The following is a 17,776-nucleotide window of genomic DNA, read 5'->3' as shown; positions in this document are numbered from 1 at the left end:
TCTTGCGTGACATGAGACCGCCACTTGACCGAAACGCAATGTCGGTCATTTTTATTAAAGTCGCTGTTTCACCGCTAAACAGGAAGTGCCCTGTAACTCGCCAGTGTGTTGACCGATCGGCTCAAAAACTGATCTGTGAGACCAAGTGCCTGCCCTGAACACATCTTGGATTTGGCGTCCGTCTTGGAGGTTTTGCAAGTTACATTTCAGTTAAATTCTTCTCTTTGTCCCTGCAGGCATCCGTAGCCACCGTGCAGCTGTGGGTGTCCGGCATACTCGCGGTGCTCCGGGTCCTCATCTCCCAGTCCACCGAGGACATTGTGCTGTCTCGCATCCACGAGCTGTCGCTCACCCCGCACCTCCTCTCCTGCCACACCATACGGCGCCTGCATCAGCAGATCCCCGCCCCGAGCGACCCGCCCGCCACTGACGCACTCGGTAACCAGGAAGCTAACGGCGAGGCGCAGAAAGCTCCACCCGAGGAGACCTTTGCCAGGTTAGTGAGTGCACTCGCTGTCCGGCTTCAAGTTAAATCACGTGTTTAACATGGAAAAAATTCAAGCATTCGACGTCTCCTTCCACCTCCTTCCAGGTTTCTCCTCCAGCTGGTCGGAGTGTTGCTGGATGACATTTCCTCCAGAGAGATAAAAGTGGACATAACGGAGCAACAACACACCTTCTACTGCCAGCAGCTGGGGACACTGCTCATGTGTCTCATACACGTCTTCAAAAGTGGTCAGCATCAATCTTTCTTTTGCCATTTAAAGGACACACATTATGCAAAATCAACTCATTCTTATACTTATATTTGGGACTCTGGAGGCCCTATGAGTCGGCAAAGTGTGAAAAAGTCATGTTTTTGTGGTCCTCCTCAGTCTAAGTACAGGAGATAAAACACGCGATGTTGACTTCCCCACACTTTGTGACATCACAATAAGACATTCCTGGAATTGTCTGAAGTCTGCGAAGTGTTCTATTCTTGGCTGCACAGTGCAGCACAGAGTTCTACACAAACTTCCATTCTCAGGATTTACATTTTATAGATGACGGCAATGTGCCAGGCTCTTATCGGCAAATGCTAACTGCTGTTAGCTGCTGGAGCCTCAGTGACGCTGACGTAGTTTCCTGTGTCTCATTTGCATATTTAAAGAGACAGGCACCCAAAAGCGAGCGTTCTGAACCGGTGCCGTTTTGCCAGGGTGATTGAACTGCTAAAAAAAAAAAACTAAAAACAAACTGTGTTTTTGTCCCTTCAGGAATGTTCCGCAGGATCACAGCTGCTGCCAGTCGTCTTCTGAAGGCCGAGAACGGCAGTGCCGAGGCCGGCCTCTTCTACCCTCTGGAGGGTCTGAACAGCATGGTGCAGTGCCTCATCACCACCCACCCCTCCCTGGTGCTCCTCTGGTGCCAGGTCCTCCTCATCATCAACTACACCAACTACTCCTGGTGGGCCGAGGCTCAGCAGACGCCCAGGTATAATTTCTGCTTTGAAATTATCATCGCGATCCAGATGATCTCATTAGTAGGGATATGTTTCTCAGCTCTGCCTTTGTCTTTTCCTTGTCAGGGGCCACAGCCTCTCGTGCACAAAGCTGCTGAGTCCTCACTCCTCAGGAGAAGCAGAAGAGGACAAGCCCGAGGCCCGGTCAGCGATGGTCAACAGGGAGATTGTTCGCCGTGGAGCCCTGATCCTCTTCTGTGATTATGTGGTGAGACTCCAGTAAACAGAGTTATTAACATGTACTCATAGCTCAGTTCCCTGAATGTCTGTGTTTGGTTGTTTTTAGTGTCAGAATCTCCACGACTCTGAGCATCTGACCTGGCTCATCGTCAACCACGTCAGTGACCTCATCAGCCTTTCCCACGAGCCGCCGGTGCAGGACTTCATCAGCGCCGTGCACCGCAATTCAGCTGCCAGCGGCCTCTTCATCCAGGCCATCCAGTCACGCTGTGACAACCTCTCCACAGTGAGATGATCCGTTTCACTGCATGATTTATACACTAATGTTCAGAAGTTTGGGCTCACCTATGTCAAAGTCAGACTTTTATTCATCAAAAGAGTTGCAAGATGAATAGAAAATATATTCGAGACATTGACAAGATTAGAAATAATGATTTTTCAGCTGTGCTAACATCATTGCACATGGGTTTTCTAATCTAAGCAAAACACAATGTACAAAATTAAAATTTTTTCCTCAAAATTTAAATTTTTTCCTCAAAATTTAAATTTTTTCCTCAAAATTTAAATTTTTTCCTCAAAATTTAAATTTTTTCCTTACAATTTTTCTTTCTTTCTCAAAATGTGTTATATTCATTGGAAAAAATGCTTTTCCTTAAAAAATAAGGACAATTTCAAAAAAAAACCCACAACAATTCTCAAAATGTATGTCCTTTAAAAAAAATCAGGACATTTAAATTTTTTTTAAAAGAAATTCTCAAAATGTAGTTTTCTCAAAATTTAAATTTTTTTCCTCAAAATTAAATTTTTTTTCCTCAAAATTGTAATGTTTTTCTTCAAAATTGTAATTTTTTTCTTCAAAATTTTTTTTTTTTTCTCAAATTGTTATTTTTTTTTCTCAAAATGTTTAATTCTTTCTCAAAATGTGTTCTATTCATTGGAAAAAAGTGATTCCTTTAAAAAAAAAAAAAAACTCATTTTGAATTTTTTCCCCCTTTAAATGTTAAATTCTTTCTCAAAATTTGTTATATTCATTGTAAAAAAAGGTGCTTTTCCTTCAAAAATACAGACATTTCTAAGTGAGCCCAAACCTTTGAACGGTAGTGTGACTTTGACTCGTTTGTCAAACTGCTTCATGCGTCTGCCTCTCTCTCTCTCTCTCTCGCTCTCTCTCTCTCTCATAAGCAGCCGACCATGCTGAAGAAGACTCTGCAGTGTTTGGAGGGCATTCACCTGAGTCAGTCCGGCTCACTGCTGATGCTGTACGTGGACAAGCTGCTCAATACGCCGTTCAGGGTCCTGGCTCGCATGGTGGACACGCTGGCATGTCGTCGGGTAGAGATGCTGCTGGCCGAGACGCTACAGGTACGATTTATCTCCCGACGAAGAGAGAAGAAAGTGAACGTAAAGATCTACCGTTACCGTCGGGTCGTATTTTAATTATTGCATCAATCCCCTTGACGTTCCAGAACAGCGTGGCTCAGCTGCCTGTGGAGGAGCTTGACAGGATCCAGGAATACCTCCAGACCAGTGGGCTGGCTCAAAGGTTTGTTTGACTGCACATGACTGCTCGCATGTTTCTGTTGTTAGAATTTAGACTTAAAATAATCGTCATGTATCCTCTGTCGCAGGCACCAGAGGTTCTACTCCCTGCTGGACAGGTTCAGAGCCACTGTTGCCGACACGCGTAGCCCCTCCCCTCCCGTGACGACCCACCCCCTGGACGGGGATCCACCGCCTGCCCCTGAACTGGTTGTCGCAGATAAGGTGAGATTTGAAAGGTGTATTAGAGTCTCATAAACGCGATTTGAAATGCGATTTTTAACGTGTACGATCGTCTCCAGGAGTGGTACGTGGCTCTGGTGAAGTCTCAGTGCTGCCTTCGCGGAGACGTGTCCCTGTTGGAGACGACGGAACTGCTCACTAAGCTACCTCCGGCTGACCTCCTCGACGTGATGAGCTGCAAGGTGAGAAGAGGTTGTCGTAACTCGAGTGTCAAATGGGTTTTCTTCATCTGCTCTCCCTCACCCTTTCTAAATCTGAATTTTGCCCCAGGATTTCAACCTCAGCCTGCTGTGCCCATGCCTGAGTATGGGCATACAGAGGTTAGCGCGAGGCCAGGGCTCGCTCTTGTTGGAGACGGCGTTGCAGGTGACCCTCGAGCAGTTGGCGGCGGTCACCGGGTCACTTCCTGGCCCGCATCAGTCCTTCCTGCCTCCTGCCCAACCTCAGCCCTACTGGAACCAGTTGGCCGTTATCTACGGTGAGCGTGATGGAGGAGGAGGAGGAGGAGGAGCATCGTGAAACGTTGGTAAATGAGAATGTTTGTAATTTTTCGCCGTCTATTTTCAGACGAGCCAGGTTTCTACCCCAGGGTCGTGTCGCTGTGCCGAGCGCTGTCCCAGTACCTGCTCAGCGTGAGCCAGCTGCCGTCCTCGCTGCATATCCCCTCTGACAAGGAGCATCTCATTACCACGTTCACCTGCACTGCCACTGAGGTACAGAGACTCTCCGACTGTTAAGTAGTCGTATAGAGAATTAGACAATTAGAAAACAAACCCTCTCTCTCTCTGTGTGTGTGTACAGGTGGTCGCTTGGCGCCTGCTCCAGGATCGGCTGCCGCTGAGTGTGGACCTGCAGTGGGCGCTGTCCTGCCTGTGTCTGTCCCTGCAGCAGTCGTGTGTCTGGAACAAGCTGTCCACCACAGAGTACTCCACGCACACCTGCTCTCTCATTTACTGCCTACGCCAGATCATTGTTTCAGGTAGCAAAGGCGGCACGGTATACACTACCTGTCAAAAGCTTGGGGTCAACTATGCAATTTTGTTTGTGTTCCATTAAAAGTCAAACTTTTATTTATCATTTTAACATTTAATTATTATTTTTTTCTCTCAAAATGTGTTATTTTTTATTGAAAAAAGGTGTTTCCTTAAAAATAAGGACATATAAAAAAAAAATCAAGTTTTTCTCTCAAAATTGATTTTCTCAAAATTTACATAGTTTTTTGTCAAAATTTTTGTTTCTCTAAATTTTATTTTTTTTCTCTAAATTTTAATTTCTTTCTCAAAATGTGTTATTTCCATTGGAAAATGTGTTTTCTTAAAAATAAGGACATTAAAAAAAGTTTTTTTTCTCTCAAAATTAAAAAAAAAATCTCAAAATTTAAATTTGTTTTCTCTCAAAATTTAAAAAAAAATCCTCAATTTTAATTTTTTTCCTCAAATTCTTTTTTTTTTTTCTCAAAATTTTTTTTTTTCTCAAATTTTTTATTTTTTTTCCATCAAAATTTTAATTAGTTATTTTCATTGAAAAAAGTGTTTGTATATGTATTCCCTACTGTTATTCTCTTCTGTGGTTTGCTTCCACTGGCGTGAGACCATTCTCATTCCTCACTCCTTCTTTCATTGTGTCTTCTCAGTGGCTGTGAGTCCTGGTGACCAGCTGCTGCATCCAGAGAAGAAGAAGACAAAGGCAGAAAGAGATGCTGAAGGAGACCAAGTGGACTCAGTCCATGCTGACCGTGAGCACTATTTTTTTTTAAATCTTGCTCATTCAGTCTTGCTTTTCAGCACTTTATGATGTAAATTGTTATTTAATTCCCAGACATGTGCGAGTGGAAGGCGTGTGAGATCATGGCTGAGCTGGTGGAAGGCCTGCAGAACGTCCTCGCCCTCGGTCACCACAGAAACGCCATATTCCCGGCGTTCCTCACTCAGATGTTGCGGAACATTATCATCAGTCTGTCCCGGCTGCCTCTGGTCAACAGCTACACCCGAGTACCTCCGCTGGTCAGTGTGAGGGAAATGAGATGTGGACGCAATGCACTTCATGAAATGAAGAATATCTATGGTTATGTGTTTGTGTGTAGGTTTGGAAACTGGGCTGGTCCCCGCAGCCAGGAGGAGAGTTCACCACAACGCTACCCGAGATACCCGTGGACTTCCTGCAGGAAAAGGACGTCTTCCGAGAATTCCTCTATCGCATCAACACATTGGGTACGTGAACTATTTTGGCTTTTTGCCCCCCCCCCCAATATACTGTAACACGGGCATTGACCATGGTTGCTGTTCCTCAGGCTGGAGTAGCAGGACTCAGTTTGAGGAAACCTGGGCCACTCTGCTTGGAGTGCTGGTCACTCAACCCATCACCATGGACCAGGAGGAGGAGACGCAGCAGGAGGTACTGTCACAGAATCAACCATGTATTCACGTACAACTACCATTCATAAGTTTGGGCTCACTTAGAAATATCCTTGTTTTTGAAGGAAAAGTATTTTTTTTCTATGAATATAACACATTTTGAGAAGGAAATAAAAATGTAGAGAAAAAAATACATTTTGAGAAAGAAATTAAAATTTTGAGGAAAAAAAAATTTGAGAAAGAAATTAAAATTTTGAGGGAAAAAAAATGATTTTTTTTTTAATTTTGAAGAAAAAAATATTCGAATTTTGAAAAAAAAATCTAATTTTGAAAAAAAAAAATGTTTTTTTTTTTTTTTAATAAATACATTTTGAAAACATTAAAGATTTTGAGGAAACAAATGAATTTTGAGGAAGAAATTACAATTTTGAGAAAAAATATTTTTGAGAAAAATTACAATTTTGAGGAAGAAAAAATTTACATTTTGAGGGAAAAAAATTCAGAGAAAAAATACATTTTGAGAAAGAAATAAAAATTTTGAGGGAAATTTTTTTTAATTAAATTTCCTTATTTTTTAAGGAAAAGCACTCGTGTATATTTCTATTCATTTTGCAACTCTTTTGATGAATAAAAGTGTGACTTTCAATGGAAAAACACACAAAAATTGTATAGGTGAGCCCAAACTTTTGAACGGTAGTTTACCTGCTAAGGTCAAACCAACACAGCCACTGTTGTAATTTGTTATCCTTGTGTAACTAGGAGGACTTGGAGCGTACTCAGTTGAATGTGTTGGCGGTGCAGGCCATCACCAGCCTGGTGCTGAGTGCCATGACCCTGCCTACTGCCGGCAACCCCGCCGTCAGCTGTCTGGAACAGCAGCCGCGCAACAAGAGCCTCAAAGCCCTAGAAACACGGTAATGCCGCGACGCTGTAATGTTTTTCCGTTGACCGATGCGGCCTGAAATGAGACGGGTGGTGATGTTAATCTGTGTTGTTCGTGTGGTCAGATTTGGGAGGAAACTGGCCGTCATCCGGGGCGAGGTGGAGCGAGAGATTCAGGCGCTTGTGTCGAAGCGAGACAACGCTCATACGCACCACCCGTACCACGCCTGGGACCCTGTGCCCTCGCTGTCGGCAGCTTCTGCGGGTAACGGACAAACCCACAGTCACGCACTGCCTCCTGTTTGTGTTGTTGTTGTTGTTGTTAATGCTTATCCTGTTCCACTTTGTTCCAGCAGGCACGCTGATCAGCCACGAGAAGCTGCTGCTTCAGATCAACACGGAGAGGGAGATGGGAAACATGGACTACAAACTGGGACAGGTGAGAGAACCGTGAGGGGAAAATCACGACGGAGTCGGTTATTAATGGTTGCTCAATGTCAATTCCAGGTCTCCATCCACTCAGTGTGGCTGGGTAACAACATCACTCCTCTGAGGGAGGAAGAATGGGGCGAGGATGAGGAAGATGAAGCAGACACTCCGGCTCCCGCCTCCCCACCGATATCTCCTATAAATTCTAGGTCAGACGAGTCACTCGCTCACGCACACTTTTTCATATTTTTCCCAGGGAGAGAGTCGGTGAATTGATGAGCTGATGTCGCGTCCCGTGTCTGTGTTTTCAGGAAGCACCGTGCAGGTGTGGACATTCATTCCTGTTCCCAGTTTCTCCTGGAGCTCTACAGCCAGTGGCTGATCCCCGGCTCGCCCAGTAACAGGAGGACGCCGACCATCCTCATCAGTGAAGTGGTCCGATCGGTGAGTGGCTACGCACGGAATCTCATTGGTTTATTCATTCATCAGTAAAAACACTACCACCATTTTGAGAAAAAAATTACAATTTTGAGAAAAATATTGAGCAAATTTAAAATTCTGAGATTTTTATTTCAATTTCCTTATTTTTGAAGTAAGTGTTTTGAGGTTTTGAAGAAGTATTTTGAGAAAGAAATTAAAAAAATTTGAGAAGGATATGTAAATATTTGGAGGAATTAAAAATTTGAGTAAAAAATTAAATTTTGAGAGAAAATTTTAAATTTTGAGATTTTTTTTAAATGTCCTTATTTTTGAAGGAAACACTTTTTTCAGTGAATATAACACATTTTGAGAAAAAAATTAAAACTTTGAGAAAGAAATTACAATTTTGAGAAACAGATTAAAAATTTGAGAAAGAAATGTACATTTTAAGAAAAACATTTTTTTTTATTCCTGCTAATGAAATGTCAGAGGGTTTTGTCTACATGAAGATTCAACCTTTCTTCTACTCCCTCTTATTCTCTGCAGCTGCTGGCAGTGTCAGACCTGTTCACAGAGAGGAACCAGTTTGACATGATGTTCTCCACCCTGATGGAACTGCAGAAGCTCCATCCACCGGAGGACGAGATCCTCAATCAGTACCTGGTGCCTGCCATCTGTAAGGCTGCTGCCGTGCTGGGCATGGTGAGCAAGAAGGCCTTGTGCCTTTTTTTTTTTTTTGTCAATCGTTCTAAACGTGTACAGAAATAAAACCCTTCATGATATGTATATATTCCCAGGACAAAGCGATAGCCGAGCCCGTGTGCCGTCTGCTGGAGACGACCCTGCGCAGCACTCACTTGCCCAGTCGCATGGGAGCCTTGCACGGAGTGCTGTACGTGTTGGAGTGCGACCTGCTGGACGACACGGCCAAGCAGCTCATCCCCACCATCTCGGAGTACCTGCTGTCCAACCTCAGGGCCATCGCTCAGTGAGTATCCGCGGGCACCGTTTCGTCCACGCGGAGACTCTTTTTTTGGCTTTCTACTCCAAATGCAACTTTTGTTTTCTCCGCTGCAGCTGCGTGAACCTCCACAACCAGCAGCATGTGCTGGTGATGTGCGCCGTGGCCTTCTACATGATGGAGAACTACCCTCTGGATGTAGGTCCTGAGTTCATGGCTGGAGTTATACAGGTGAGATGAAATGAATACGTGCTGTACTGTATGAAAATCCACCTCTCGTACTTGGTTCTATCACACAAAAATTAGCGCTGGGCACTAGTTTTAACGCACGTTAACCTACCACGCGTGACGTCATGTTTACCTGCCGCGACACTGGAGTCCAGGCACCGTTTACCAGTTAGCTCCGTTAGCTGCATTTGCTCCTTTTAGCGCCGTTAGCGCGCCAATCAACGCGCTAACGGGCTGCTACCATTAATGAAATAACGGGGAAACTCTGTGTGGATATGTGTGTGTTACTGACATATACCCTACCTCTAACCCCTATGTCCCTACTAACTTAATAAGCAACTCCTAGCATGTTGTCCTGAGCTCGTTAGCATTGAAACAGCGCAGCTCTTTGCAATATACTGATCTTTCACTCTTTCAGCTGTGCGGCGTGATGGTGTCGGCCAGCGAGGACTCCACGCCGTCCATCATCTATCACTGCGTGCTGCGCGGGCTGGAGCGCCTCCTGCTGTCGGAGCAGCTGTCGCGCGTGGACGGCGAGGCGCTGGTCAAGCTCAGCGTGGACCGGGTCAACATGCCGTCGCCGCACAGAGCCATGGCCGCGCTGGGCCTCATGCTCACCTGCATGTACACCGGTAAGCACGAGCGCTGCGTCGTGGCGTTTCCACCGCATGCAGGTTAAGAATGAGCTGAAACGGGGTACTTTTTCCGGTCTGCTGCTCACTCTCTGCATGGCGTCGAGCTGCATGGAGACTCAAAGCAAGCAAGAAAATTCCATTTTGGCTTGTGATTACATGTATATTATGTATTGCATAAACACATGAAGTCACAACACATGAGTAGCATGTGGCATGCTCTTGTAACGCATAAAAAAAACGAGTGCTCGGCGCGCTAACGGCGGCAGCATTAGCGTACGACGCGTTTCCATGAAGACTGACCGGAAAAAGACGCCTGTGACGTCGTGTTCACGTGCCGCAGCACCGGAGCCGCCAGTTAGTTCCAGATTTCTCTGTTAGCTGCGTTAGCTCCTTTAGCGTCGTTAGCGCGCCTAGCTGTTTATCTAACGAAAAAGTGCAGTGCTACAAATAACCAGCGTGCTTGTGTACTGCGTATGTGTGCGTCTGTTTTTAAAGTATAGCGTTACTTCAGAGACTCGTTTTAACAATCGGGGAGTCGCGTAAGCACGAAGTGCGCGCGAGTCCTTTTCCGGTCAGTCGTCATGGAAACGCGCCGTGCGCTAACGTTGACACCAGACTGAGGAGTTGTGAGTTTCCATCTGACAAACTGTGCTGCCGTGTGTACAAATTAAACATTTTTAATCAAATTTAGCCGTTTTGCAACAGTGTGAATTGTAAAAATATCATGAAACGGTGTCGGGCTGCTACCATTAATGAAATAACGGGGAAACTCTGTGTGGATATGTGTGTTACTGACATATACCCTACCTCTAACCCCTACGTCGGTCCCTACTAACTTAATAAGCAACTCCTAGCATGTTGTCCTGAGCTCGTTAGCCTTGAAACAGCTCAGCTCTTTGCAAACACAAGAATGACTTTAAAACTTCACATCTGCACGTCGTCACTTTACACTTTTCTGTGCTGTAGCGCCGCAGGAGAGGCTAATCTACGCTAACGCTAAAAAGTTTGGGCTCACCAATATCATTTTTTGTTGTGTTTTCCATTAAAAGTCAGACTTTTATTCATCAAAAGGAAAAGAAAATATAGTCGAGACATTGATAATGATGATTTTTATTCAAAATACAACTGTTTTCAGCTGTGTTAACATAATAGCATAAGGGTTTTCTAATCATCCAATAGCCTGCTAACGCCATTAGCAAACACAATGTACCATTAGAACACTGGAAATGGGCCTCTATACACCTATGTACATATTCCATTAAAAACCAGACGTTTGCAGCTATGTTAGCTAACATTAGCTAGCTAGCTAATGTAATATTCATTGAAAAAAAGGTGTTTTTCTAAGTGAGCCCAAACTTTTGAACGGCACTCTCTTAATATCTCCCTCAAATTCATCCCCGATTTAAATCTGGTCCAAATCTTGTGACACCTCTAACATTTACCCTCCACCCCTGGTTTAACCGGCGGTGTTCCAACTCCCCCCTTCCTCTCGCCCCTCTCAGCGGTGCTTGCGTCGGGCTCAGACATGACAGGGGTTAGAGGTCAGGTTGACTCTAGCTCCGCCGTAGCGGAGGCGGCGGGCGTCACGGCGGGTCATGTTGGTTTCTCCTCAGGCAAGGAGAAGGCCAGCCCTGCCGGCCGCCCTCCACCCCACTCTGACCCGCAGGCTCCGGACAGCGAGTCCATCATCGTTGCCATGGAGAGGGTCTCGGTGCTGTTCGACAGGTAAACACTTAGTAGACACTACAGGTTTTTGTAGACCTCAAAAATAATCGTCTGTACTCTGTGATTTTTATTTTTTCCGTCGTTCCACGCAGAATCAGGAAGGGTTTGCCCAGCGAGGCGCGCGTCGTGTCCAGGATTCTGCCCCAGTTCCTGGACGACTTCTTCCAGCCGCAGGACGTCATGAACAAGGTCATCGGGGAGTTCCTGTCCAATCAGCAGCCCTACCCGCAGTTCATGGCCACGGTCGTGTACAAGGTCAGTGGCAGGACGTGGAAATCGTATCATTTTACCAGAGGAGAAGCTGCCAATGCAGGGTTTTAGTCGTCTTGTTCTTGGGCGGAGGATCATTACAGAGAATTCTAATGACGTCCTGTCTCTGCAAAGTTGCTCGCCAGCGCTTTTGTTGTGCAGTCAGACAAACGCGCAGGTCGTCACGGCGACACCGACTCGAGCAAAGACGCTGGGTTTCTGGAATCTTGCAACACAACAGAACCGGCATTCTTAGGTTATATTTAAAACCTTAACCTTAAAACGACACTGTGGTATTCAAAAAAAAAAAAAAAGGTTCTTCAGCCTGAAATGTTGCCTTGTTGCTAATAAGAGTTAAATAGAATAGAAATAGTCTTCTTTGTTATTGTACAAGACGAAAAATCCTCTTTTTTATTAACTCTTATTTTTTGCTGTATTTCCAGGTGTTCCAGACGCTCCACGCCACAGGTCAGTCGTCCATGGTGAGGGACTGGGTGCTGCTGTCGCTGTCCAACTTCACCCAGAGGACGCCGGTGGCCATGGCCATGTGGAGCCTCTCCTGCTTCTTTGTGTCTGCGTCCACCTCTCAGTGGATCTCAGCCCTGTATCCTTACACCTGAAAACACAGCACGTAACGCGACGTATGAGGGAACGTAAATGATGATTAAGTCGCTTCAATAACATGTTTTTACGTTACTCCGGATTTGTTAAAACGTCTCTAAAGTAACGCTAACCTTTAAAAACAAAGGCGCACATACGTAGTACACAGGTACGCTGGTTATTTGTAGCGCTGCTCTTTTCCTTTAATAAACAGACCGCTCCAGTTCCACTGTAGGCGTGCTAACAGCGCTAAAGGAGCTAACGTCGCTAAAGGAACTAACGCAGCTAGCGGCGCTAAAGGAGCTAACAGAGCTAACTGGTAAACTCCGATGCCGCGGCACGTAAACATGACATCACGCGCGTACGATTTCTCTGAACTTTGCGTAAGGGTGTAGTTAGGACTTGCGTCAGCAGAGGGCGCACATCGAAGGTGCTACTGAAATCGGGGCTAATCGTTTGGTCCATAAAACGTTAAAAAACGTTGATCATTGTTTCGATGTTCTCCAATGTCTTCAGTTTTTTTATGATTTCTTTGTTATGTGGAGCAAAGATACAAAGAAAATATAAAAGTAGCTAACGGAGCTAACTGGTAAACGGTGCCTGGACTCCGCTGCCACGGCACGTAAACATGACGTCCGGTCATGGAAACGCGCCATGCGTTAACTTTGACGCCGTACGATTTCTCGAAACGTTGCGTAACCGCATAGTTAGGACTTGTGTCAGCTGATGACACAAGTCATGATTTTTTTTGTTGTGTGGAAGCAAAGAAACCGAGAAAATACTCACTTTTAAGAAGCTAAAACGGCCAGAAATCTGGTTTTAATCACGAAAAAACAAAGCTTCAAAGCGATTAATCGATGATCAAAGTAATAATGGATTCATTGTTTCAGCTCTAGCAAAGTGTGCTCTGTTCTGAAAATGAAATGGAGAACATCTGCCGGCCGACAAGTTTTGTGAGCCCTCCACATTTATACCTGGGAAAACTCCCCTTTTGCATTCCTCCAATAGACAAAGAGCCTGCCATTCCAGGCGATGTTTTCACACCTCTTTGTCTACTGTAGGTATCGGGGAGCCGGCTCCTTGCGGATGTTGTAGGAAGGTGTTCTGGTATTCTGTACTGGGCAGGTATAGGGTGAAATTGAATTTACCATTACAAGCTCTTCTTTATTTCCCTTAACCCCCCCCCGCTCGCTAACAGACTGCCGCATGTCATTAGCCGCATGGGCTCCAGCGAAGTGGTCGACACCAACCTGTTCTGCCTGGTGGCCCTGGACTTTTACCGGCACCAGATCGACGAGGAGCTGGACCGCCGGGCGTTCCAGTCCGTCTTTGAGACGGTGGCGTCGCCGGGCAGCCCTTACCACCAGCTGCTGGGCTGCCTGCAGTCCATCCACCAGGATACGTCGCTCTGAGACCGGAGGATGACGCGGCGGCGGCGGCGGCGGCGGCGGCGGTGGCGGCGTGGGGGGTAGAAAAGTGGAATAATGAGTTTTACTACAGCAAGTTAGAACTACTGATGCGACTGAGGTTTTAAATGTACTCTTGAATTTGTAAATTGTACCGAGGATGAAACACAAATGGCCGCACCTTGAGTATGTTCCTCCCACCCAGCACCTTGAATGAAATCTATAAATATATATATATATATATATATATATATATACATAAGATGAGTTTAATCAAACACGGAGTGTATTGTGCTGCCAGGATGTGCTTCAGTATTTGATGTCAGTAAGGAGGAGGAGGGGGGGGGGGAATATCTACTCTATTTAAAGGTTTCCATGCGTTGATTTGCGTCAGGTGGTCTGCTAAAGTTGTTCATAGTCGGTGTATTTAAAGATGCTTTTATATTTGTGCTCGTTCCGACTCGTGAAGTAGTCAAAAATTGTGTGCGAGATCACGATCATAGTTGTTGTCGTTTCCCCCCGCCCCCCATGATGATTGTGGAGAATTAGCTAGGAGCCCCTTTACACGGCCAGCCGTTGAGTTAGCGCGGTTGAGTTAGCGCGTACGTACGGTGCCGAAGTGTATAAAGGTTAAAAAGACTTAATCTGTAAAAAAAACGTGGGTTAATGTCCAAAAAGTTAGCACGGAAATGTCTTAAATCTCAATATTTAACAGTGGACAAATGAACCGATTCTAGAGACTCGGTTACAGTTTCATGCAGCGGAGCGGAGATGGCTCCGCCCCCACTTTGAGTCGGCACTTCCTTGTAGCGGCAAACCAAGCTAAACCGTGCCGAGCCAGACCACAGTGGACGCTGTAGTGAGGGACAAATATGATAATATAAATAAATAACAACAACAGTGATGCTTTTAGCCGTTTAAACGCCCGCGAATCGACCAAAAAATAAACCAAATCTGTTTTATTATCACAAGTCGTTTTATGTATCGTTTACATCTTTATCCGTCTTTGTTTATAACCTGAACAATTCCATCTGTTGATTTAAGCGCGTTTCTTTTCTTTTTCTTTTTAATTCTCAGGATGTACGACGTGACCTTTGTATCTTGTGTAAAAATTGTTAAAAAGTGAATAATACGAACGCCACGGTGCATGATTTAAACGTTTAAATAGACGCATAATGTGACGCCGCTTTTTGTCTGAAACACACACACACACACACACGAACGAGACTTTGAGCTGGACGTTGTTGCTCTGTACATTCACTTGCCTTAGATTTAAAGAAAATAAGAGAAAAGACTGATTAAATATATATATATGTATATGTGTATATGTATGTCCTGTACACTGAAGGCTTGAAAACAAACGCATGCTAACTGCTATTTTCCTTAATCATTCTGTTTCTGTCGGTTGCCATGACTATTGTGTGTGTGTGTGAGCAGCAGCAGCGTAACCATAGCAACCGACAGCAGCAGAGTAACAAAGTGTCTAAGTGCAGTTTGACTCCGCGTTGTTTTACCGAGCACTTGGAGTTCCAACATTTAAAGCCGGTGTGACTTCATTTCCTGTGACCGTGTTGTTATTATTATTATTATTATTATTATTATAATGTATCCACACAATAAATGACTGGAGTCGTCAGATTACAGCAGCAGACGAAGGGTCTTTGAAGCAGATTAAACGCAGTTTTTCTTGTTTTTTAAGCGTCCGCCCAGCTCCAGGCGTCCCGCAGCTCTCCGCAGGAGGTCGATGCGATTACCCAGAAACCTCTGCTGCTTAAGGCGGAGGACAGAGTTCACGCCGAGGATCGCTAACGTTTACGTCGTCGTCTTCGTTTATGATCGGTTATGTTAGCGAAACTACGGGAAGTCGTTTCAGGTTACGTTCGTATTTTTAAAGAGATGAATTTACTGCTCAATGGTTCATTGTAGAAGTTTAATAAATTATTTAATGACGTGAAACGTGTTTTTTTGTGAGCTACTCTGACCCCACCCCCACCTTCTCTATGTTAGCTTGATAGCTGTATTTTTTATTCAAATTAAATTAAATTAAATTAAATTAAATTAAATTAAATTAAATTAAATTAAATTAAATTAAATGTATTATTATTACAGTTTTTCAGGTTCACACAGTGTGAAAACGTCATAGATCCTGGTTTATAAAGCCGCCATTAGCATGATTAGCATGATTAAAAGGCATTAATAGGGATTAGTGAGCAGCTGCCATATGTTCACAAAACACCGGAATCATAACATCGACTGTACATAACGACTGTAATAGTAATATAACAAAGGCTATATGTGTGTATATATATATGTATATATATATATGTATGTATATATATGTATATATATACCTGAAAGGGATAAGTATTACCAGAAAATGACACTGGTTGTCACCTTTTTATTACTTACAGTACGTAAAAGCCTTAAAAGTACTATTATACTATTTGTATCAATAATAGTCGAGTACTGGCTACTTTATTCAGTGTATAACACTTTATGATACGGTGGCCCTGAGGCGCAAAACACAAAAAACAAAAACACAAAATACACAAACACAAAAAAAAAGTTTTGAGTTAATGTTTTCATGTGTTCTGCTTTTGCATTTGTGTTTTTTGATTTGCGTTTTTGTTTTGCATTTTTTTATTTGTGTTTATGTTTTGTTATTTGCATTTGTGTTATATGATTTGTGTTTTTTGATTTGCGTTTTTGTTTTCGATTTGTGTTTGTGTTATGTGATTTGAGTTTGTGTATTTTGATTTGCCTTTTTGATTTGCGTTTGTGTTTTGTGATGATTTGCGTTTGTGTTTTTTGTTTTGCGTTGTGTGATTTGCGTTTGTGTTTTGCACCTCAGGGCCACTGTATCATAATGTATGTTTTTATATTTCAGATAATAAATAATAAACATGCATTTCCAAGAAGTACAGTATAGAATGATTTAATAATAACTTTAAAAAATATATTATAATAATAATGAATATATAGAGTAAGTGTGTTACCCCCCCCCCCCTCCTCTCCCTCTCTAAACACACCTCCTCCTCCCTCCTTCCTTCCATCTCCTCCTCTTAAGGCCACTTCGCCAGATGGTGCTGCCTTTTCTTTTGTTTACCCCTCGTCTCTGAGTTTACCTAACCGACCTTAGTTACTCAACAATGGGAACAGCTCGTGCACCATCACCATCATCACCTTCATCACCATCATCATCATCTTCTTCATCACCACAAAAGTAAGTCTTTCTCTGAAGAAGAAGAAGAACAACAATGTGCTCTGATGTTCCCCAACTTTCACGCAAACTTGTTGATGTTGTCGTTTCTCTCGCGCGTGTATTTATGATTATTACTCTACTTATGTGTGTGTGTGTGTGTGTAAAACACGTCACGTGCACGTGCACGCGCTGTCCTTAAAAGCTGTTAAAGTGTTGGACACCTGCGGAAGAAGAAGAAGAAGAAAAAGTGTCCCGCTACTTTATTTATTTTATTATTTGTGATTTCTCAATCTAACTTTAACCCCCACACTTTAAAATCCACGCCCCCCCCCCCCCCTTTTGTGTGAGTGACAGCCCCGCGGCCCAATGACGGATCTCGCGAGAGTTTGTGTGTGCTCTCGTTGCCATGGCGACACGCCGACATTCCAAAGGATGGAGGAAAAGGGGGCGGGACTAGGAGTCCAAGCAAGCACGGAGGGGATGCGACTTTTTTTTTTTTGGGACACCATGTATAAACGGCAAGAGAGAGTAAAAAAAAACTACTACTTTTATAACTTATAAAGCGTAAAAAGCACGACACGTATTTATTTACGTAGACGAACACGCGGCGGAGCCGCTGGTGTCGTTTTAGCCACTTTATTCAACGCGATTTAACCAGCGCTAACTTGTGTTAGCACGCAGAGCCGAGCTAGCTAAGCTAACGGTAACGCGATAGTAAAAGAAAAAAGTTCGTATTTGCTCTTTACTCGGTGAATGTCGGAGGTTGTTTACAGTTAAAGCTCGCGTTGTGTCGACAGTAAAACAATAATATACGTGTTCATAAAAAAGTTAAAACGTTGTAAGTTAAGTCACAGAGGAGTTGTAGTTCTGTGTGTGTGTGTGAAGTTAGTTTGCGTTTACCTGCAGTGGTTCGTGACAGGTGTGTGGGGAAGCTCGTTTGTCATTGGTCAGAGCTTCACTGTCTCCGCCCTGTACAGGTGTATTATATTATTATTATTGTTTATGTCATTTATTTAACCTTTATTTAAAGGTGCGTCATGTAATAAATCTGTAAAATCCTCCTAATATGTCACAGAGACTCAGGAATAATGTTCATATAACAAACTGAACTCACCAACAACAACAGTAAAGACAAAATATTTACATTTAAAAAAAAATATATTTTGCAGACTGCAAATCATGTTTATGTTTTGAAATCATGTTTTGGCGTCATGCGGCGCCA

At 43.8% G+C, this 17,776-nt stretch overlaps 1 protein-coding gene across 1 annotated transcript in view; it reads left to right on the top strand.

The window, feature by feature from the left end:
- Positions 1-13,358, top strand: part of htt (huntingtin) — a gene marked incomplete at both ends in the record, with an annotated part of 32,562 nt that extends 19,204 nt beyond the window's left edge. Inside the window, 29 exons of the mRNA XM_083906412.1 lie at positions 237-496; positions 593-735; positions 1,257-1,473; positions 1,568-1,709; positions 1,788-1,967; positions 2,867-3,043; positions 3,148-3,224; positions 3,310-3,445; positions 3,523-3,645; positions 3,734-3,941; positions 4,031-4,176; positions 4,265-4,442; positions 5,097-5,198; positions 5,282-5,466; positions 5,547-5,673; positions 5,754-5,857; positions 6,577-6,731; positions 6,825-6,964; positions 7,053-7,138; positions 7,207-7,337; positions 7,440-7,572; positions 8,095-8,250; positions 8,346-8,536; positions 8,626-8,740; positions 9,156-9,369; positions 10,875-11,097; positions 11,190-11,352; positions 11,790-11,950; positions 13,145-13,358. Of these exons, the coding sequence (XP_083762538.1) occupies positions 237-496; positions 593-735; positions 1,257-1,473; positions 1,568-1,709; positions 1,788-1,967; positions 2,867-3,043; positions 3,148-3,224; positions 3,310-3,445; positions 3,523-3,645; positions 3,734-3,941; positions 4,031-4,176; positions 4,265-4,442; positions 5,097-5,198; positions 5,282-5,466; positions 5,547-5,673; positions 5,754-5,857; positions 6,577-6,731; positions 6,825-6,964; positions 7,053-7,138; positions 7,207-7,337; positions 7,440-7,572; positions 8,095-8,250; positions 8,346-8,536; positions 8,626-8,740; positions 9,156-9,369; positions 10,875-11,097; positions 11,190-11,352; positions 11,790-11,950; positions 13,145-13,358 (4,587 nt within the window). The remainder of the gene's footprint in view (positions 1-236; positions 497-592; positions 736-1,256; positions 1,474-1,567; positions 1,710-1,787; positions 1,968-2,866; positions 3,044-3,147; positions 3,225-3,309; positions 3,446-3,522; positions 3,646-3,733; positions 3,942-4,030; positions 4,177-4,264; positions 4,443-5,096; positions 5,199-5,281; positions 5,467-5,546; positions 5,674-5,753; positions 5,858-6,576; positions 6,732-6,824; positions 6,965-7,052; positions 7,139-7,206; positions 7,338-7,439; positions 7,573-8,094; positions 8,251-8,345; positions 8,537-8,625; positions 8,741-9,155; positions 9,370-10,874; positions 11,098-11,189; positions 11,353-11,789; positions 11,951-13,144) is intronic.
- Between the last annotated feature and the right edge of the window lie 4,418 nt (positions 13,359-17,776).

The sequence above is a fragment of the Microchirus variegatus genome, assembly GCF_963457635.1.
Source record: "Microchirus variegatus genome assembly, chromosome: 19".
Taxonomy (NCBI): Eukaryota; Metazoa; Chordata; class Actinopteri; order Pleuronectiformes; family Soleidae; genus Microchirus; species Microchirus variegatus.
Note: the sequence above shows the minus strand (reverse complement) of the source record. Positions and strands in the feature narration are given on the sequence as shown.